A 22262-nucleotide genomic window follows, 5' to 3' on the forward strand; every position below is an offset into this window, starting at 1 on the left:
GCTGACCAGCTGCAGGCTGACTCCATGGCCTCCAATGAGACACTGTTTCAAAGGGTGAGGAGTGATCAGGGGACTCCACACACTGTCACAAGAACACACACAGAGGATTTCTTCCTCTTATATCAGAGTCACTATGGTGCTAGGCTCTTAACTGACACAAATTCAGTTCAGCTTACTCATCAGGGAATAAAGTGAATAGTCAAGAAAGAGAAGACAGTTTTAAAATGGGAAGACAGCTGTTTCTCAGCAAGGGAATTGGAGCCCTCCGGTGTAACTGAGGAGAGAAGCCTGAGCCACCTCAAGCCCTCCCAACCTGGGTCACTCCTCCTTTTTTTTTTTTTTTTTTTTTTGGTTTTTCAAGACAGGGTTTTTTCTCTGTGTGGCCCTGGCTATCCTGGAACTCACTCTGTAGACCAGGCTGGCCTGGAACTCAGAAATCCACCTGCCTCTGCCTCCCAAGTGTTGGGATTGAAGGCGTGCGCCTTGTCCCGAAGCAAAGCAGAAGAGAAGAAAAGGGATGCACTTCCTGAGGGAGGCCAGTTCCATGCTTTGCACTCCCATGGCTGTCTTCTCATCAACTGTGCTTTCTGCCCCAGATGCATAGCCACTTAGGGACTGACATGGCGCTGGCATTTAAATTCAGGCTTTGGATTAAAATCTTGATTAATCAAATAACAGCAGTCTTCTGTGAAAGTATTTTTTTACCATAGAATTCTTTTCTTATTGCAGGTTGATTTGGAGCAGTATAAAAAGGCTTTAACAGATGCAGGCTGCAACCTTAGCCCTTTACAGTATATTAAGCAGTGGAAGTAAGTTTTAGTTTCTTTTCACTCTCCTGTGGTTTAAGGTAAGGTCGTAATTCAGATTTGGTTCCTAAGAAAATAGGAAGGCTGGTAAGAAGGCTGAGTAATGTCGTGGAAAATTTTTATGTCCAAGTGCAGAGCAGTTCCTTGTCTAGCCCACCTTATTCACAACTTAAAGCTACATAAAATAGAAACATCTTTTATCCTGGGAAAAACTTGGTATTTTCTTTTCTGATGCATTAGAAAGTTGGAGACTGAAGTCTTCTGGATCAATGTGTCAAAACTATCAACTAGCAGCAAGAACAATACCAAATTTTAAGACCTTTGTTCCAAGGAAATGGCAAATTAATTGGTGCATTTATAGTCTATTAGAAGGAATGTAAATTTCAATAATTTTCCAGAATGCCATAAAAGGTCTTGACCTTCTACTCCTTCTAAGGATTTATCCAAAGAAGTTACTGGAGCCATAAAAGTATAGCAGTGAAAACCAGCCTGAGTGCCCAGCAGTGAACTGGGCAGGGAAATGGAGGTGCTTTAGCCCCGTGCAGTGGCACACTCCTATAATCCCAGCACTTGCAAGGCTGAGCTAGGAGACGCCATCACAAGTCAGTACAGCGTGGGCTACATAGCAACACCACGTCCATCTGTCCATCCTTGCTAAAATTGTGGTATTTTTGTAAGATAGAGTCCAGCTGGATGATTAAATAAGATAGGGGACTTAAGGCATTGGCAACATTTGTGTTACTGTGTTAAGAAGGGAAGGGTTGTTTACAACACTTAGATGATTTATTTGATAAATACTCTGAGCTCCCCATACCTATCAGCTCAGCATTCATGGGCTGAAAATACTCTGGAAAAAACAGCTGCTAAACTTGGTATATACGTTTGTTTGTTTTCTCCTTAATGTTATTTCCTAAACAATACAGTATAATAGTTATTTACATAGCCTTTATTTTATATTCCATATAATTTAGAGATGGTTTCAATTATAGGAGATGGCATGCAGAGGTTGTATGGACATACTATACATTTTATATAAGGAACTTGAACATTCAGAGATTGTCATACTTTTGAGGATTCTGGAACCAACCCTCATGAATGCCTGACAATACTATCTATATTTCCTAATTGGGAGCATGATGAACAGGACCTGCATTGCCATTGGATTTACATGTGTTGAAGAAACAGTTAACAAACAAATGAAAGAATAATGTTGAACTCTGCTGGATGATTCAGAGACAGTAACACTGAGTGATAAGAGCTTAGCCAGTGACTAGATTTGCTCAGTAGGGTAAACTTCGACAGTGAGCCAGAAATAGAATGACAGATTACAGTATGATCCGCCTGCATGTGACATGCATACATTTGGTTGTGTAGCTGAAAAGCGTGTGCCTGAGTGTCACTTCATGTGCAGGCCTTCTCCTTTGGCTGCTTTTCCTTTCAGACCTCTAAAGCAAGCATTGCCTGTGAACTGCTCTTCATCAGTTTCAGACAATAAGACTAAGTCTGCATTCCAGTCTCCATTACGAAAGAAACACCCAGGTTCTTAACCGTGGCTTTCTCTAGAGGGTGATGTGGGTGCCTTTTATTATCTATGCTTCTGATGACATTTGAAATTTCTCTTCTGTTTGACCATGTTCTTTGCACTTAAAATATAGTTAATCTCTAATTTGTAACATTTGTTTTACTTTCCAATTATAAGATATTAGTTTAACAATTTTAAGAAATTGAGAAAGATAAAAAAGAAGGTAAAATTCACCGGGTGTTGATAGCACACGCCTTTAATCCTAGCACTTGGAAGGCAGAGACAGGTGAATCTGTGAGTTCAAGGCTACAGAGTGAGTTCCAGGACAGCCAGGGCTACACAGAGAAACAATTTGGGCCAGTAAGATGGCTTAGCAGGTGAAGTCACTGTAATGTTGGTGACGTGAATTCAGTTCCCACAATCCACTTAAAGGTAGGAGAGAGAACTGACTTCACACAGTTGCCCTTTGACCTCCATATGGTCATCATAGCATGCATGCATATACAAAACAGGAATAAATCATTTTTTAAAGAAAAGGAAAATTTTACTTGTTCTAGTAATCATGGTACAGTCTCTAGTCCCAGGACTTAGGAGACTGAGGTAGATCTTAAGTACGTGGCTAACCTGGGCTACATAATTACACATTTCCCCTGAATCAGTGATGCAGTGTTTTGTCCTCTAGTCCCACTGTTAGAGCAATGTCTCATCAGGAAGCCGAGGAAGCTTCGTCACAACTCAGCCATAAAGAGCTACTTCTATTCATTCCCGTTAACTGTTTGTGTAGTTTCCAGTACAAAAGCCAGTTCTAGTGAAGGCATTAGTTCCAGTCCCCGGAGGTAAATAATGCTTTGTTTATAACCTCATTTTTGAATAAAACTGAAAATTTTGGGTTTACTTGGGGATTTCTCTCTTGCTACTTGATTCTTGTCAGGACAGAAGCTGAATATTTTTAATATTTCAACTACTCCATTGTTAGTGATTACTATTTTTTTCACTTCTGCCCATCCCTCCTCTTGTAAAAAACATATGAAGTAGCTAAAAGTCATGAAAAAATACGGTTGCCATAATGTCTGTCGTGTGCTACTAGTGTGTGATGGACCAGGGCAAAAAGGATGCTGACTCTCATTTTAGTCATCTGTGTTGCATTTTATGCACACATCTGCAGTGGGAAGAGCAGACATCAGCATCCTGGCAGTTGACTACCTCAGAGTACTGGGAGCCTCTGGGAACATTCTGTATTCCAGAACGTGTAAAGGACTGCAAAAACATGTAGAGGAAGGTCTTTTTTAAAACACACTGAAGTGATATCTTTTTTCCCCAATTTTTAATAATTACAATTTAAAGAGATTCTAAACTCTCATAAAATTCATAAAATACATGACTGTGCAATTACATATAAAATTGCATGGTTTGTAATATAACTGAAGGGAAAACATCACTGGGTAGTGACTGAAAAGATTAATGATAAAGGACGTATGTCTGAGCTGAGTCCTGAGAGGAAGTGTGGCATTTCCTCTGGTGTGAAAAAGGGCAGTGAGTTTGAAGTCCCCAAAGCACAGCTTGAGCAAAGGTCTGTCAGGGAGCAGGGGAGTATGTGCTGTACCCAGCTCTAAGCCAAGCTTAGTTGGTACATGCTCATTCTCCTATGTGTGCACGTCTCTGCCTGAGTTCTATTGTTAGTGACTGGATAGAAAGAGGAGAACCCCTCCCATCGGGGCTGCACTTCTGGTTTCTGCTTGTTTCTGCAGTGTTGCTGTTGGAACCCTGGGCCTTGACCTGCTCCAGTGTTCTGGCACTGAGTTACCTCCAGCCCTGTGTTGCTGTGCATTAGGGAATCTCAGGTTTTGATGTTAAATATAATGTAATTAGTTTAAAACATTTTTATTTTTTCTAAAAAGCCAGGGCATCTTAGACGTCAACTCCTTTAATGCCAGCATACTGAACGATAACTGTCCACATGTGAATACATATCTCCTTATTTCATAGGGCTTTTGCCAAGATGGCCTCAACTCCTGCCAGCTACGGAAACACTACCACTAAACCAATGGGGTAAGGATTTAGTAATGTTGGATGGATCTTTGTACTCAAGCTTTAAGCATTCATGCCTTAAAAACCCAGTATCTAATACCGTCCTGAAAGTCCATTATGATACAGAATGTCAGCGTTTTCCTGGCTTCCTGGAGTAGCTGAGATTCTCCTTTGAAAATGTAAGGGGGCAGCTTTCCCAAAGATACGAGCGTATGAGCCATCGGTTTCATATGATCCTCTCTTTTTAAAACATTGTCTTCACTTTTAGGAATATATAGTTAAAACTATATTGTTAAAGCTAGCCACTCAGCCTAAGCGTAACAAATACAGTCCTCAGGGCTGCGGATGAGACCTCGCTCGGGAACAGTGCACTCAACCTGTGCATCACAACTCCTTTGGGAGTTGACTGACCCTTCCACAAGGGTTGCAGATCAGATATCCTACATACCAGATATTTATGTTTATGACATATGTGCATAATAGTAGGAAAATTAAAGTTACAAAGCAGTAACGAAAGTAATTTTATGGTTGGGGTCACCACAATATGAGGAACTGTATTAAAGGATTTCAGCATTAGGAAGGCTGAGAACCACTGTTCTTCTACAGACTGCTATACTATTGATGACAAGGCAATTCTGGCTACTCTTTTCTATATCACACACATTTCAAATTCCTAGTTTTTTTTTTTTTTTTAAGCTAAAATAAAAGTATGAAGCCCAGAGAAAAAGAAATTTATCTAGTTTCAGCAATCCAGCGGGCCTCCCCTCTGGAGAGCATGATACGGGTTGCCCTAAACCCTGCTGCCCCAGTAACAGACTTACCTGGCATGAAGAATAGTTTCAGGGCCATGTATCCCATCCAAGGTTACTTCTCTTATCTCTGTTCATAGGCTTTCCATCCTGTTTCTCTTAGTTACACAGGAGAAAGGACAGGATAAGGGAAAGGAAAATAATTCCAGAGTTTAATAGGTACATATCCCAGTGTCGTGTCTGCAAATCATATAGAATATGTAGAGCCTAACGTTCCTTATGTATTTTATACTTGAGGCTATTAATAAATGTGCTTTAAGAAAATCTTGGCTAAATTGAAAACTGCCCCTAGCTTTCTTATGTGGTATAGAATTATTCTTGTCTTACCAAATGTCCTTTGATCCATGATATAAGACTTTGAAGTAGAACTGTAAACCTAGTATGGCAAATAGTTATTGGCATTCTCTGTGTTTGTTTAAAGTTCACAAGTAAGGCAATGCTCACTGCTTATTGTGCTTACATGTAGGTTTTCTGTGTATAGAGTGGAGATGGTACACGTAACAGAATTGAATCCAACTCTAGTGATGCAGAGAGCACAGCAACTTGATATATTTTTAATATTGATAGGCAATATAGTACTATGTGTGATTGAACTCCAGAAGCAAAGTCTGAATTACTGTCTTACATCTGATTATTTTTGCATTAAAACAATCAAAGAGAAACTATATGCAAGGCTAAGCAATTATATTGAGGGCATCTCTTTATAGTTTATAGTGATTATTTTATCACTTTTATTAAATTATTAAATAAATGTTTATTAACTTTTTATCACTTATTAAATATCACTGCAGCAATGATATCCATGGAAGTAGAAATGTTCACAGCCCTTTTGTCTGTGGGAAACAAGGTGGTGGCAGAGGGAGCAACCTGTGGTGTGTAATTGGGCAAACTGTGTGTCAGCGCAGACTGTACAGCAGTCTGTACTTAATGCCATCTTCATTTGTCTTTCCCATACCAGTCTCCTGTCCCGAGTCATGAATACAGGATCCCAGTTTGTGATGGAAGGTGTGAAGAACCTGGTATTGAAGCAGCAGGTGAGTACACTTGTCAGAAAACGTTTTGCAGACTTGAAATGTAGATGTTGATAGGTTCGCTACCCAGGCAGAGAAACTTCTGGATTTATTCAAGTAAGACGTATGAGGAGAAAATTAGAACCAAAGGATCCTTATTGGCATAGTAGGGAAATAAGACTTCTTTTTTATGTGTAGTTTAGAACTCTATGACTATATACTTTTTTTTAAAAAGATTTGCTTATTTAAACTGTACTGTCTTTTGTACTGTGTTTTGATGACTTCCAACTTTTCTTTTATCTTATTGTTTTGGTTTGGTTTTGGTTTTGGTTTTGGTTTTGGTTTTGGTTTTGGTTTTGGTTTTGGTTTTCTGAGACAGGGTTTCTCTGTGCAGTCCTGGAACTCACTCTGTAGACCAGGCTGTCCTCGAACTCAGAAATCCACCTGCCTCTGCCTCCCAAGTGCTGGGATTACAGGCGTACACCACCTCTGCCCAGCCTGTTGTTTGTTTGTTTTGTTTTTTGTTTTTTGTTTTTTCGAGACAGGGTTTCTCTGTGTAGCTCTGGCTTTCCTGGAACTCACTTTGTAGACCAGGCTGGCCTCAAACTCAGAAATCTGCCTGCCTCTGCCTCCCCTGTGCTGGGATTAAAGGCATGCACCACCACTCCTGGCTGTTTGTTTGTTTTAATAACTGGAACATCTCTGGCATATGTAAGGTACAGAGTTTTATATCAGTACTAAGATAAGATACAGTGTTTCTCATCAGTACGGAGATACAGCGGTTCATGTAAATACCTAGATAAAGTGTTTCATGTCAGTGCAGAGACTGCTTAGACCAGGCCGACCTCGAACTCAGAAATCTGCCTGCCTCTGCCTCCGGAGTGCTGGGATTAAAGGCGTGCACCACCACGCCCGGCTAGAAGAGGTTTTTTTGTTGTTTTTTAATATCCCAAATGTTGTCTCTCCTTCTGGTTCCCCTCATAGAGTTCCTCCCCCATCTACCCTCTGCTTCACCTCTGAGAGGGAGGCCACCCCTCCCATATCCCTCCACCCTTGTCCATCAAGTCTCTACAGGAGGAGATGAATCCTCTTCCACTGAGGCCAGACAAAGCAGCCCTCTGCTGCATATGTGCCTGGGGCTTCAAACCAGCCTGTGTATACCTTGGTTGGTGGCTCAGTGTCTGGGAACTCCGGGGGTCCAGGTTAGTTGACAGTGTTGGTCCTCCTGTGGGGTTACCATCTCCTTGAGGGCTCTATCCTTAGGAGAGCTTTTAAAGGCCAAATTAAAAGATGCTTAGCTGGATCTTACTGTCAGATGTACAGATCCCTGTTTCAGGATGTTCTCTTTCTCTGAACCTCCTCCATACTTTTTACATCTTTCTCGTGTTTTCTTATGGTAGTTTATATAATCATTATATGTGTGTATATATATATGTATATATATAACAAATCCCGTGGCACTTTGCATAAAGTGAGTTTCTGGTTTCAAAGAACCTTCAAATTTTTTATTTAGGAATAAATAACAAATGAACACCATGTGCTGTTAATAAGGAATAGTGAGAAATCTTCATCTGCTTTGTTGAGTAAAAGCCTTCCAAGTTTTCTTTTTAAGGTAGTGGCATGATCTCCTGAGTATTTGAGAGTACTCGTGAGCCTCAGTACAGGAAATGCTTTAGTGCTTGCTGGCAGCACCGTACCTAGTTCACAGTACTGCCCTGCGGCACCTCAAAGTAATATGCAAGATTGTCTAAATTGGTTTGCTATTAAGTATTTTATTATGGCAACACAAAAATTTGTTTTGGAGTTCATGAAATACAAAATTATCATTTATGACCTTAAATTACTTTGCTTTTCATAACATTTCAAACTGTTAAGAAATCTGTTTTGGCACAGGCAGTTAGTTTTAAAAGTAAAAATTGAGCCCAACAGTGGTGACACACACCTTTAATCCCAGCACTCAGGGGACAGAGGCAGGTGGATCTTGAGTTCAAGGCCAGCCTGGTCTAAAGGGTGAGTTCCAGGACAGCCAGGGCTATACAGAGAAATGCCATCTCAGAAATAAATAGGGGGCAGGGGAGGAGAATCAAATTTCTCTGTGGTGAAAATTGAATTCTCCTATTTATATAACTCTTCTGCCACTGTCAGAACCATAGTATTAACAAGGAAGTTGTGTGGATACAGCTTTAAATTCAGTTTTTCCAGATGAGTATTCATCTCTGATTACTCCAACCCACACTGTAAATTCTTAGCATTAAGAATTTACTTAAGAGTCAAAGGGTATGGACATTTGTAGTTATTCTAATAAATATTGCCAAATTGCTCTCCAGTGTAAAGTCTCTCTAGTCTAGAAATGCATGTTAAACTCATAGAAGCCATTGTGACATTGTACTATCCTGATACCCAATATCTAGAGGCACTTGCACTATGGAGTTCTATGGAAATTCGGGAAGAATCATCAAAAAGACTGAGCAGATACAAACTTAGGATACTGTAATTTATACTGCTTACATCTATAAAGGGTTGTTTTGGCTTTTTAATTTTTTAAATTTATATTAGGGGACATATGTGGAGATGGCTCTCTCTTTCCACCTTTATCTGGATTCCAGGAATGGAACTTGGGTCACTAAGCACCTTTTCTTGCTTGAGGCTTTTCATTGGCACTATTAAGATTAACTAATTGGACAAGAATTAAATTAGTCAGTAAATTAAAAACGGATAGAATTAGCAGTGTTCCGTTTTCTAGGTTACTTATAAGAGCCTTTGTGTTTTGTTTTATGGGCAGCATGAGTTTTCTGCATCTTAAGTATCAACCTTCACATAGCCAGTTGAGTGATATTTACAGACTTGAATCAATTTGTGTAAGCATAATTATACAAAAATATAATTATGATAAAAGCATGAAGTTGCATAATTTAGAAATCCCCACTGTCTTTGACTCATCTACCAGAGCAATTTGTCTTTTAAAAAAAGAATTATTAATAAATAAAATACAACCAATTAAAACATCCTGGAAGACAAACTTGATTGCCATGTATGATCTCTATTTAGGATTATTATTTGTAAGAAAACTAAAAATAATGTGCAACAGAAAATTTGAACTCTGAATATTATATAATAACCATTTCACAGTATAAATAGACATCGTAGCACTATACTGTATATTAACAGTCTAAATGTCAAGCATACATTAGTAAAATGAGCAGGAGTGGAGATAATTTGTCGATGGGTTTCCTTCTAAGGCCCAGTTACATTTGGGAGATCTACTGAAATATCTGTGGTCTGTCTAGTAATGACTTAAGGGGCTTGTTTGAACACTTTAGGACTATAGTGAGGGCTGTAAGATTTGCGTCAGTTTGCAGCTCTCTGGTGAAATTAGGTGTGGAGGGATAGATGTGGGCCCATATAATCCTACTCGGTTGATTTTTATTGGAGGCATTATTACACTGTGATTGAAAAGGAAAGTCCCTTAAGATTTTATGGCTTCCTCATCTATAATATGAGCATTGGAATTAGTCTGTAGATTTGCTTCTAGCCTATTACCTTACAACTTGGGAAACATTATTTATCCCTTAGCCTCTGTGAGTTTCCATCTTTACTCTCCAACACACTGATTGGGACAGCAGAACCTGCTTCCAATCCTGCTCCCTCCATCAGCATCATAAAACCAGTCTTAGGAAATCCTTCCTAGTATATAGTTTTTATTTTTGCTTCTGGTAAATTTCTCTCCGTTTAGAAACAGATTTTTTAAATGATGAATCATAATTTATGATTTATTGTCTATGGGACTCTGCATCTTAAATCTATGTAAATGTTTTCTGCCAAGCATGCCTAGTCTAGGCCTCCTAGGCCTTTAATCCTAGCACTAGGAGCCAGAGACAAGTGGATTTCTATTTTCAGGCCACCCAAAAAACCTTCCATCCATAGCAAGTACCAGGCCAGCTAGGGCTACATAGTGAAATCCTGCCTCGAGAACAAAGCAAAATATACGGTGTTTTCCATTTTATTTCTAAAAACCTGTGTCTAAGTATAGAGAGAATTGTGCTTAGACTGTTTTCATCTAATTTTGTTTGTCCTTCCCTCGGTGAGGTTTATAAACTGTGACGGTAGTTCTCTGCAGGGAGACTGATGCATTCTACTTGCTGTGGTCCACATGGCTGCAGTCCAAATTTTCCTTTTCTGTGATCAAGTCTCCCTGGTTGCCTTGGAAATCACCATGGAAACCAGGCTGGCCTGAAACTCACAGAGATCTGCCTACCTCTGCCCCCTCGGGTGCTGGGTTAAAGGTGTGCACCACCACACCCAGCCATTCAAATTCTTCATTCATAAAAGTTTGTCCTGGCTTAGTTCAGCTGTTATTTAACACAACCGAGAGCCTTAGGGAGTATCAGTTGAAAGATTGATCTGTGGCCATATTGGTGAGAAATTAATTATCTTGTTTCTTTATTCATGTGGGAGGGCCAGACCCACTGTGGGGAGAACTGTCCATCTGTGGCCTATGCGATAGCTGAGGGTGAACCTGTGAGCAAGCCAGCAAGCAGCATTCCTCCATGGGTTCTGCCTTCTCTAGATGAGCTATGACCTGGAAGTGTAAGCCAAAGAAACTCTCTTCCCCTGGTGGTTTTGGTCAGAGTATTTATCGCAGCAACAGAGAGGAAACTACAACAGAGTTTACTTACCTTCTATGAAGAGATTTAGTGTGTAATTGATTTCCCCCCTTTGGTTATTTAGATGAGACTCACACTGTAGCCCAGGCTGGCCACTAACTCATGGTAGTCCTCCTGCCTTAGCCTACAGAGTGCTGGGATTACAGGCATAAGCCAAGACTCCTCACTTCTTTTTTAAATTATTAACCCAAGCTTTCATTTACACAAAGGACACCTTAGTGGAGTGTCAGTTGGTGACACATATCCATTGTTTTTATAAGCACCATGCCTTCTATCTTCAAAGATGTGTTTCCTTCCTCATTCTGTACAGATGGAGGCTTCCCTTAGTCTTAAAATGATCTGTAAATATTGACTGAAGGATGAAGCAGAGGTAGTTGATTCTTTTTATCAGGTTATAGAGACCATGGAAAATATAAGAATTGCGAGACCTTGAACAATTTTGCTAGGAAGACAGTTTCCTCTGGTTATCACATACTTGTTGGCAAACGTGTCGTCATTTGTAGTATGGCTATCAAATACAGAACAAGATTTAATTATACCCGTCCTGAACGTCTCTTACAGTACACAAAGATTCATCATAAACAGTTTAAATGCCTACATTTCTACTTATTCTCAGAGTAAAACGCTTTGTTCTTTCCTGGTTTATGACATATATTTCTCCATACTCTTTCTGTACTGCACAGCTCTAGCTGTGCACTCAGATTCAGAAGGTGAGTGGGGCCTGGGTGGAAAGCAAGAAGGGAACAGAAAGTCTCATCTCTGTAGCGTTTCCTTGCTCTGGAAATGCTTTGGCTGGGTGCTAAGGTTATTTACCTCTGACGTGCTAACTGTGCACATAAACTTAGCATTTGTTTGATTGAAACGTATTCACATATATAGAGTGAGCAAGTTGTTATTCTAGTATTTAACAACACTAATGTCTTCCACAGAATCTACCTGTTACTCGAATTTTAGACAATCTCATGGAGATGAAGTCAAACCCTGTAAGTAGCATTTACATTATATAAATTCTCGGTTGTACCAGACCAATGGATACAAAAGGTGATAAATCCAGGCTGACTCAGTGTTGTTGAACACAATGTGTGAGAGTAGCAGAGTCCATGTTCTCAGTGGCATCTTGTAGACAGCAGCACAGAATTGTGATTCAAGCATTCTGATTAGTAGTCATCTGAATTAAATTTATACTAAATCTTACATGTTTAATGTCAATACATCCTGAAGAACACATTTCTATAAAAAAAAAAAAGTTGACCATCAATAATGTGAGAGAAACAGACCAATTTAAGGAAATTAAATTAGGAGAAAAGTACATAGTAAAACTTGTGACTATTTCAGATGGCACTAAATCCCCTTGAGCCAAGCAAGTAAATAACAAAGTTGTTGGCAAATAGTTGGTCAAGCTGTCTATCCATTGGCTGCTCCCAGCAGTGACTTAGAAAGCTGTCACCATGGTTCATCACTGGCAGCCAAGGAGCTGGTTATATCATGTGTCCACCCATCGAAACTCTTACGTTAGGTCCATCTGAAGCCTGTAGACGTGGCGGTGGAGCTGAGGATTTCAGACCTGAAAAAAATGAAAATAATATTTAAACCAGTGTGACTCCTTCAGTAATTGTTAAAACATGGCTTATGGAAATTAGCAAAAACAATTTTTAAATTCACACATGTGGAAACTAAAACACCAGAAAATGTCCAACTGCTGTTATGAAAGTTACTGGAAAATTATATGGTATAATAAACTTTAAAAGATTCTCGAATTGAAGAATATGTATAAAGCCAGACAGTGGTGGCACACATCTTTAGTCCCAGCACTTGGGAGGCAGAGGCAGGCGGATTTCTGAGCTCAAGGCCAGCCTGGTCTACAGAGTGAGTTCCAGGATAGCCAGGGCTATACTAAGAAACCCTGTGCATATATGACTAGTTGTCTTAGAAAATATCTCATTCTGGGCAGTATAATCTGAAAGGTGGCCTGAGCATGATAAAGGTGGGCATACATGAATGTGAAAATATAGAGGACATATACAGCAGGTTAAGGACACGCAGGGTGCTTTGTTACTGATTTCTGTCTGTCTTTGTCTTGATGTTTTCTTATCAACCAATAACTATAACAGCAGGTACATTAATTGTGTACTTATGTGCCAGGAAACACTCAGCAAATTGTTACCTCATAAATAATTTAATCCTCAGTTAAACCATCCAAGCAAAGTACTACTGTTACTCTCCTTTTATAGATAAGGAGAGTGGAACAGGGTGAGGTCAGTTAACTTGCTGGGGTTACATAACTCTTTGACTATTATACTGTGTTAATTAGAGTAGGGACTGTATGCTCTTCACAGACTCCCAGAACTATAGAGTGAAAACCATTGCAGGTCATTTAACAAGGGAAAGAAGGTGACCAGGAGACATGGCTGCTTCATGCAACAGAACTGAGTTCTGCTCCTCTGTTCCTCCGGCCCAGAACTAGTTGCAGCCATTCCTTCCACAGTCTTCACAATAAAAACAAGGATAGCTAAATTTGAATGAGTCTTAATCAGATGTTTCTTTGAGCTGCAGAAGTTCAGTTATCAATACTCTTGAGTTTATAATTAAAAGCACATTACTACAGATGGGGTTTTTTATTAACTAGAAGAGACTTTTTTTCTGTTTTGAACATATTTCTTCATCCACCTGCTATGTAAGGGAGCTGTCTGCTTTCCCAGTCCTCTCCTGTTTGTAGATAGGATTCCAAGGTGATTTGAAGACACTGAGGAAGTTAGCAAAGTACAATAACTTAGACCTGACAGGTAATGGTGAATGGCTGTATGCATCTCACTTCAGATGCTTTGAAATACTGGAGCCTGGACTGGGCATGTAGCTTAGCTGGTGTTCAAGGCCTGGGTAGATCTCACTACCACATAAACCTAGCATAGAGACAAATGCCTCTGTTCCCAGCACTTGGAAGGTGGAAGCAGGAGGATTTGGAGTTTGAGGTCATCCTTGGCCACACAATTAGTGGCCAGGCTAGGCTACATAAGATACTCTCACATCCTTACTGTGTGTGTGTGTGTGTGCATGCATGGCACATGTGTAGTCAGAGGAAAACTGTGGAAGTTGGTTCGATCTTTTCGAAGTCACATGGGTCCTGCAGATGAAATTCAGGGCATCGGGCTTAGCCGTAAGTGTGCCTTTACCTGCTGACCATCCTGGAGGCCCACGAATGCATTCCAGTCTGCTGGTAGGCTTTCCCGTGGGCTGAAGGAGTCTGACTGCCCTGAGGTGCTATACTGTTTCAGAGTATTGACCGTTAGGCTCGGGACTGAATGTTACCAGCATGTGTACATTTGTCATTTGCCAGAGGGTTGCTTTGCTTTGTTTTTGCAGGGGGCTGGGGGTCTGACTCTTTGGCAAGAAGACTGAGGTCAGGAAGTAGTTATAGCATGAAGTAGCAGATCTGTACATCACAATTCCTTTAATATCAAGAAGCTTCCCATTTATTATAACGTTCCACAACTCATAGAGCCAGAGAAGCTTAGAAAGCTAAGAGTGTGGGTGACTCAGTCTGAGGCACATCTCCCCTGGACTAAATTGAAGCTCTTTTTCAGCTCTTATTTATCCTATTTTATGCTAACAGTCATTATTAATCTGAAGAAATTCTAATGCATTAGATGGTGAAATGCTGGCCACATATACAGCTGATATCCAGGATTATCTATGTCTCAATTCTAAATTCTAAAATTGATCCGGTCCCAAAACTTGCATATAAAAGTCTGAGCCTCCTATATATTATGTGTCCTGTATATTCAGTAAAGTCATAGAAAGACAAAGTTCTAAGCAAAAGCCCTTATGCAGTAACAATATATGCCTTAGTTGGGTTCACATCCTATTTCTGTTACTAAGTATGTGACCTTAGGGAAGTCAAATAATCTCCCATTATCCCAGCTTGCCCATCTAAAACTGTGGGGTAATAATAGGAACTGGCTGAAGGATTGAGGATTAGTGCACGGAAAGCCCTGAAAATACACCTTATTAACACATAGTAACGTCTCATTAAGGATTAGGGACAGTTGTTACACATTCGGTGAAACAGGAAGATTTGTTACAATCAAATACTGTGGCAAACTATGACCTTCTAAACAGAAATTCCATAGTCATGGCAATGTGTCTTATTTTTGTTTTTAATAGGAAACTGATGATTATAGATATTTTGATCCCAAAATGCTGCGGAGTAATGACAGGTAAGGAGCTTTTATCGTGGTGGTGTTTGTTGTGGGTTTTCCCTCTGAGAATGGAAATAATGTGTTATAAGACTTTACTAAAATTCTAACTGTGGGAGACTAGTTAAAACAGTGTGTATTTTAATCTCTTTCAGAGATAATCACTGGTAATTAGGATTAGTATCTTGTTATTTTCCCTTAGTGTACACACAGAGAAATAAATTTAGCTGTTTACTATTTATGAAATGGTGTTATCATAAACAAAGTGGAGGATTTAGAGAAAGTGTTTTTAAGTGAATATAGTTATTGAACTAAATGAGAAGACAAGAACTCTGATGGAAACAGTTATTTACGGTGGTGGCGGCAGGAGTGGCGGTTTGTCATGGTCCAGGCAATCTCGTGTCCCTGAGAGCCATTTCTATAAAAGCATTTTATGCTAATAAATCCACACACTGTATATTTTCTGCATTTTATGAAAGACAGGATATAGTAATTGACCTTGGCATGCTGTGGTAAATCTTCTACCTAAATATGCCCCAGCAATGAAAACACAACTCAATTAATATGAATCCATGCTGTGCGCCTAGATTGGGCAGATCTACCACTACACTACCATCTTCCATATCTATGAGACCCCTTAGAACTTGAGGTTTCTCCAGGCCATTTGCTTCTGCTCCGCTTTTTTTCTTTTTCCTCCTTCTCTGCATCCTCTCCCTCTTTTTTCTCCTCCTCCTCCCTCTCCTCACCTTCCCTTTTATCTGCCCAATCATCAGCTCTCCTTTATTTTACAAATTAAGGTGAGAAGCAGGTTTACAGGAAATCACCTGAGTACTGACTCTTTGTTCTCAACTGTTCATAGGAGAACGGAATTAACATCAAATATAATTAGCCCCAGGGCTATACACAACGTTTCCCCCTTTCTATCCAATTAACTTTTCAAGAGTGGATTCCTGGTAGTATGAGAAGTAACTTAAAAGACAGATAACAAATAGGCAGAATTAGAAGGAAATGACTGGATGTCCCTAGCAATAAAACTCCAGGAGTAAGTTTCCTGCCTGTGCCTGAGGGTAAACCCCCAGCAGTCTCCTCCCAAGCATTCATGTCGGCATGGGTGTTTGCAGGGGTGGGCTAGCTGCTAAGTTATTAAATTGCCTGGTAATTTCTAGTGTTAGTCTCTTTTTCTTCTGAACTTAGCAGAGGTGCTGGTATATAAGAATAATAATAGCTAATAATAGCTGTCACTGGCAAAAGAGAATTTGGCAGCAAATTACAGAACAGGGAATGAGGACTGACCTCTAGTGGTCCAGGGTTTTCTTTAGGAGTGATGAGAATGTTCAATTGGAGAGTGATGTTTGCACATATACTCGTGGTCATTTGCTTCAAAGAGGATGTGTAACTCTGTCTATGCTAATCATTCTTCCTTGCACTCAGCTAAGCGTAACCATAGGAGCTGAGAACTGTTTACTCCTAAAAGAAGCATATTAGAGATAATTAGAAAGGATGCCAGCAATTGTAAGACAAACAGGCTCCGAACACTCTTTTATCAGCCTTTTCCTATGTTATCCCAAGCCCTGATTATTAATAACTCATGATATTGTGCTATTTAAGTCTCCATTCTCACCACCTCCTCTCTACCTCCGAAGAACTTAAAACTCTGGAATTAAACTATATAAACATTTTTTTGAGGTGAACATTTATTCATTTTTGTGGAGTATAGAATATTTAAACAGGCCATTAGAAGTAAGAAAAGATGACAGAAGTATGCTCAACAACTAAACAGTTCACACTGGGAGAAAATGAAGTTTTACCACAGTGTGCATTTCAACTCTGACATGTGGAAACTTGGATCTCTTGGATGCCAGGTTATTATTTTTAAAAATGTCATGTGTGGCACACGCCTTTAATCCCAGCACTTGGGAGACAGAGGCAGGCGGATTTCTGAGTTCGAGGCCAGCCTGGTCTACAGAGTGAGTTCCAGGACAGCCAGAGCTACACAGAGAAACCCTGTATCGATAAAGCCAAAAAAAAAGAAGAAGCTAACACAGACTGTAGGTCTGGCCTCTCATTTCCCCTTCCCACCCTGAGGAGGATGCAAAAGGAGGTGTTGTGTTTGCGTGTGGCAAGGTTGCACCCGTTCCCACCTTCCTCACTTTCTCACAGAGGCTATCTAGAGTTTATGTCAGTTGTTAGTAGGTTGTCCCCTTCCCTTTTAGACATTGAGATATCTACCTTCTAGCTCCTTCCTCTACAAAACTGAAGAACCCCCTGCTTCCCAAGAAGGTGGACCTGGAATACCTTCTTAATGCTGCTCACAAGTGCACATGAACGTGTGTCCCCATACCCATCTTACCTGTAAAAGAAGCCAAGGATGAAATTTTCAGTGCAGTTTCTCTTTATTGCAGCTCAGTTCCTAGGAACAAAAGTCCATTCCAAGAGGTAAGTTTAACAAAAAAACTTCTCTGCTCCTAAAAAAGTAACAGTAGTCCCAAGGAATAGTTTGTCATGGGCAAAGCTTGTGACCATGAATGGCCTTCAGGTAAATTCAACTCTGCGTACCCAAGATACAGCCTTGATACAGCCTCAGCAACTTGTGTCACCCTGCTTTCCTTAAGCTTACGCGTGACAGAATAGCAGAAAAAGGAGTCTTTGCATTGCAGTGAGCATTGTACATGTGGAATTCCTGCAGTGATTCCAGTGTTTATGAAGATGTGACTATATGACTATATGAGCATTATACATATGGAATTCCTACAGTGATTCCAGTGTTTATGAAGATGTGACTATATGACTATTTGAATACAGACACTTCTCATTGTGAGTGATGTGTTGAAAGTTGCATGTTGGGTTTTCCAGTGTTTCTGCCTACAGCAAATAATAAAAACTCAAAACTAACCTTCAGAGCTATTGTTTGCTCTTGTTTGCTATTACTGGATCGGATACTGCAGTTAGACTTTGAGACAGCAAAGGGCTTAGATTGTAGTCTTAGTCATCATATCTCAGTTTCTGAACAGCTTCCAGACTGAAAGCTGTGTTGCTTAAAAGTAAAATGCTTTAACCGTGTTTTCTCCCTTTTCCTCCGTTTGTACTTTTAGGCCATTGTCTTTGTGGTAGGAGGAGGCAACTATATTGAATATCAGAATCTTGTTGACTACATAAAGGTACAGTTGAGCCTTCTCATCTCTCTCTTGGTGGTGTGAGTCATGTCATTAGAGAATTAGCATTGGCCAGCGCCTATCCTGACCTCTGCATAACTACTTTCTAAGAGGTGGTTTTTTTAAGTTATACTTGTGAGCAAAACACACTAAATCATACATTAGAGTCCCAGCTACTTGGGAGGCCAAGGCAAGAGGATCTTGAGCCCAGGAATTCAGGGTCAGTCGAGGCCACTTGGCTAGATTTCATCTCTTATAAAAATAATATAAATACAAATACTGTATATAGAGAAAATTGCCAATTTATCAGTTTTTCTGTCATAGTCATGATTCTACTAAAATTGTACTGGATTAAAAATAATATTTTATAAATTATTTGGGCAATCTCTTGATGTACTTTAAATATTTAGAGACCTCAAGCTCTTCCAAGATTTTTCTCCCTTAAGATGATTTATAGAACTCATTTACCTAAATAATACATGCTTTATTCAATTATATTAACTTACATCAGCAACATACTTCTAAAAAGCATTTAAGGTAGCAAATTAGAAATAGAATCCTACTGTAAACCTTAGAGTGGTAGAAAACTAAAAATACATGAGGCACCAAGCCTAATTTGAAGATCAAAATAAAATAAAATCTATAGGCTGGAAAATTGGCTATTGTTATATAATAGAGTGACATTTCCTAACTATTCAGTTGTTAAGGTATGATTGTCAGTCTTTATGCCCTCCTTACATAGGAATTAATATAAACTACAGTGGAACAGGGGAACACATTACTCCCAGGAGTCTCACTTGATTGCTTGCCCTCAGTCATGCACCCTAATGTACTTTTAAGAATCTGTGCCAGGCATACACAGCAGAGGACTGCCGGGTCTGGGTTCAGGCAGAGAAGATGCACCTAACCCTCAAGAGACTGGAGGCCCCAGGGAGTTTAGAGGTCTGAAGGGGGGGGGGGGGAGGAGGGATGGGATGGAGAAGAGTCTGAGGGTGGACCAGGAGGAGGATAAAATAGGGAGAGAGAGGGGGCGGGGGAGGAAAGAGAAAAAGACAGAGAGAAAGAGAAAGAAAGAAAGAAAGAAAGAAAGAAAGAAAGAAAGAAAGAAAGAAAGAAAGAAAGAAAGAAAGAAAGAAAGAAAGAAGAAAAGAAAAGAAGACAAGAAAAGAAGACAAGAAAAGACAAGAAGAGAATCTGTGTGTCAAGGGCCCCCAGTCTTGCACAAGGAACATCTTTATGCTGCATGCACACAAGTGACGGCCTAAGAACAAGTTAGTACTAGAATATTTGGTAAGCTGAGTGTCTTTAAAATTATACCTGATTCATTAGACAATGCAAAGGATTAGTATTTGCTATTTGTTGCCTTTCTGTTGTATAGATCTGTTGAAAACATGATGCTCCATTCTTGAGAGAGAAAGACCTTCTTCCTGTATGTTTATGCGGTTTAGGATACACACACACAAACATACGCACATACACACACACACATATACACACACAGGCACACACACACACACACACACATGCTTAAATCCCAGCACTTGAGAGGCAGAGGCAGGTGGATTTCTGAGTTCTAGGCCAGCCTGGTCTATAGGGTGAGTGAGTTCCAGGACAGCCAGGGCTACACAGAGAAACCCTGTCTCGAAACACCAAAAAAAAAAAAAAAAAAAAAAAAACCACACACACATTTTAAATCTAACACCAGCATCAGACAAAAGACTTTTAAGAATAACCCTTCTCCCCAGACTGCCCAGCAGGCTCATTCCTGGGAATGTGTATGCTCTCTCTTGTTGCACAGGTCTATCTGAGTTCTCTTCTGCTTTTTACAGGCAAAGCAAGGCAAGCATATTTTATATGGCTGCAGTGAGATTTTTAATGCTACACAGTTCATAAAACAGGTAGAGTGGGCCCTTTTTTATTGGTTTCTCTTAGCATAACACAAGGTGCTGTTTGGGTCTCTCTTCTGTAAAAGCTATCAGTTATTCAGTGGAAGTCAAATCAACTGAACAAAAGTCCATCTAGTGACTAAGTTTCACTATGGCTATAAGGGCAGGTCTGGTGCACTTTAATAAGGTTAACAACCCTTTTGAAAAGGTAATTATTTAAAATTGAAGTTATCCTAGTAAGCCAAATTGAATTGAGCATTTCCTATATGTTGTCAACATGTCTGGTGTTGCCAGGCATGTGATATTTGGGGCTCAGGACTCCTTTGTTGAACAGCAGCATGCTCAGTTGATATGATTATGTCGACTTTGAATGTCAGTGGCACCTGTAGCTGAGTGACTGGGCTCATTTCCATACAGTCCTTTTAAATCCTCCCCATTAACGTTCTCAGTATTATATTGATCTGAGCTTTTTTTAATCGGTCCATCCAGTAGCCCGGTCAGTAGCATGAGGGTATAGGTAAAGGAGCCACAGCTTCTCGCTGTCACCCTCAGCCCCTGGAATTTCCTTATGACTTAGGAGCCAACTCAGGCCAGACCATGATTCATGGTTTTGATGCTGAAAAGAATTTAAGGACTAACGAGTTTATTAAGCAGGAGTCGGAGGCTCTATTAAAGACATTTACAGCAGGTTGAAGCCCAGCTTTTACCAATGTCCTGAGAATCTCAACTCAGGCCCTCATGATTGCATGATGGGCACTAACTGACCGTCCTCACCAGCCACACGGTTTATCTTTCACACTGTACGTTTTAACTGTGCCTAGCCATTGTCATAGTTGAGTACCATGTTGGCAACTTATTACATAGATTTGCAGTCTCAGAGCATTTATAGCCTAGAAGTGTGGTGGGCTTAAACCATGAAGGCTCTCTGGAGTTTTCACACCATGTTGCATTTCACAATACAAGCACGTCATTAAGTGAGTGTGAGTTTTATATCTTAGCCCACAAATTGCTAAGGATTCTGTTTCTCAAACTGAACCATTTGTTTCTATCTCAAGTTTTAATAAATCTTTCTTCTATTTCTGTTCTCTGTTCTCCTTAAAGAGGGTAGTTAGCAGTTCCATTATTTTCATTTGAGTTTGTTGTTGTTGGTTTGCTTTGTTTGTTTAGTTGATTTTTTTTCTCTGCTAATATTTTTTTGTTCTTTGTGAGCATATTTTCTTTCCCTTCACCAGTAGTAATTATTACTGATTCTGAGAGTCTGTTATTTGAAAAGTGTGGTCGTCTCTGTCCGTTGGCATTGCCTGCCACGTAGGGTGCTACGTTTCCTGCTTGCTTCTCTTGTTATTACCTTTTCTCCTGAGCCACGTGTGTGATTTGTGCTCTGACAAATGAATGTCAGTGTTCTAAAGAATCCTGACTTGTAATTCATTATGCAGGGTGTTGTTGTGGTTGTGGTTGTTGTTGTTGAACTCTAAGCTGTTTTTTTTTTTTTTTTTTTTTAATTAAAATATTACCTCATTTTGCTCTTTCTTTTCTCCCTTTAGTCCCTCCCTTGGCCTCTGTGTTTCATACATATCACCTTACATTCTCAGCTGTATAGTGTGACTTGTGTGTTTATGATTTCCCCCATAAACACGGAGTCCACCACACACTGCTTTCGAGCTTTCTCCCTCACTGTTGCCCTAAACTCTGCTCTGATTCTTCAGGCAAGCTGATCAGTTGCAGGGTTTCTGTCACAGGTCTTCCTGCCTGTGCAACACCAGCTAGGGCCACAAAACCACAGTCATCTAAAGGTTAGGCTTAAGTCATCTCTAGAACCTTCTTACCTTAAGTTGTTCTCCACTGCCTCTGGGGAGTTGATTTCTGTGGTCTTGCTGAAGGCTTCATACTGTTACCTCTGGGAGAGTTGGTTCTATAGGGGTTTTTCTAGTCTTCCCGAGCTGGAAGTGGAGTTGGGTTTTTTAATCTTCTGTTGCTGCTTTTAATAATCTTTTAGGAATATAAAGTATATGGCAAATATACTTTAGGAATACTTTTAGGAATATAAAGTATATGTTATAAATATACTTTTAGGAATATAAAGTATATGTTAGCACTTCTATTTCTTAAGAACTTACTTACATTTCTCTATAGAGAATTTCATACAGTTTAATATCAATGACTTATGCCCAGGGTTTGCTTGTAATGTTTAG

The 22262-nt window shown here is 39.9% G+C and overlaps 1 protein-coding gene across 2 annotated transcripts in view; it reads left to right on the forward strand.

Moving 5' to 3' along the window:
- The window catches only part of Scfd1 (sec1 family domain containing 1), a 66989-nt gene that overhangs the window by 44386 nt on the left and 341 nt on the right, over positions 1 to 22262 (forward strand). The window contains exons 17-24 of one of the 2 annotated variants that reach the window (XM_021178899.1): positions 730 to 809; positions 4315 to 4377; positions 6124 to 6199; positions 11769 to 11822; positions 15001 to 15053; positions 17435 to 17468; positions 18125 to 18190; positions 20014 to 20082. In XM_021178899.1, coding sequence (XP_021034558.1) covers positions 730 to 809; positions 4315 to 4377; positions 6124 to 6199; positions 11769 to 11822; positions 15001 to 15053; positions 17435 to 17468; positions 18125 to 18190; positions 20014 to 20082 — 495 coding nt within the window. The remainder of the gene's footprint in view (positions 1 to 729; positions 810 to 4314; positions 4378 to 6123; positions 6200 to 11768; positions 11823 to 15000; positions 15054 to 17434; positions 17469 to 18124; positions 18191 to 20013; positions 20083 to 22262) is intronic. The other variant, XM_021178900.2, reaches the window with a different exon arrangement.

Source organism: Mus caroli, chromosome 12, assembly GCF_900094665.2.
Source record: "Mus caroli chromosome 12, CAROLI_EIJ_v1.1, whole genome shotgun sequence".
In the NCBI taxonomy this organism is placed as follows: domain Eukaryota; kingdom Metazoa; phylum Chordata; class Mammalia; order Rodentia; family Muridae; genus Mus; species Mus caroli.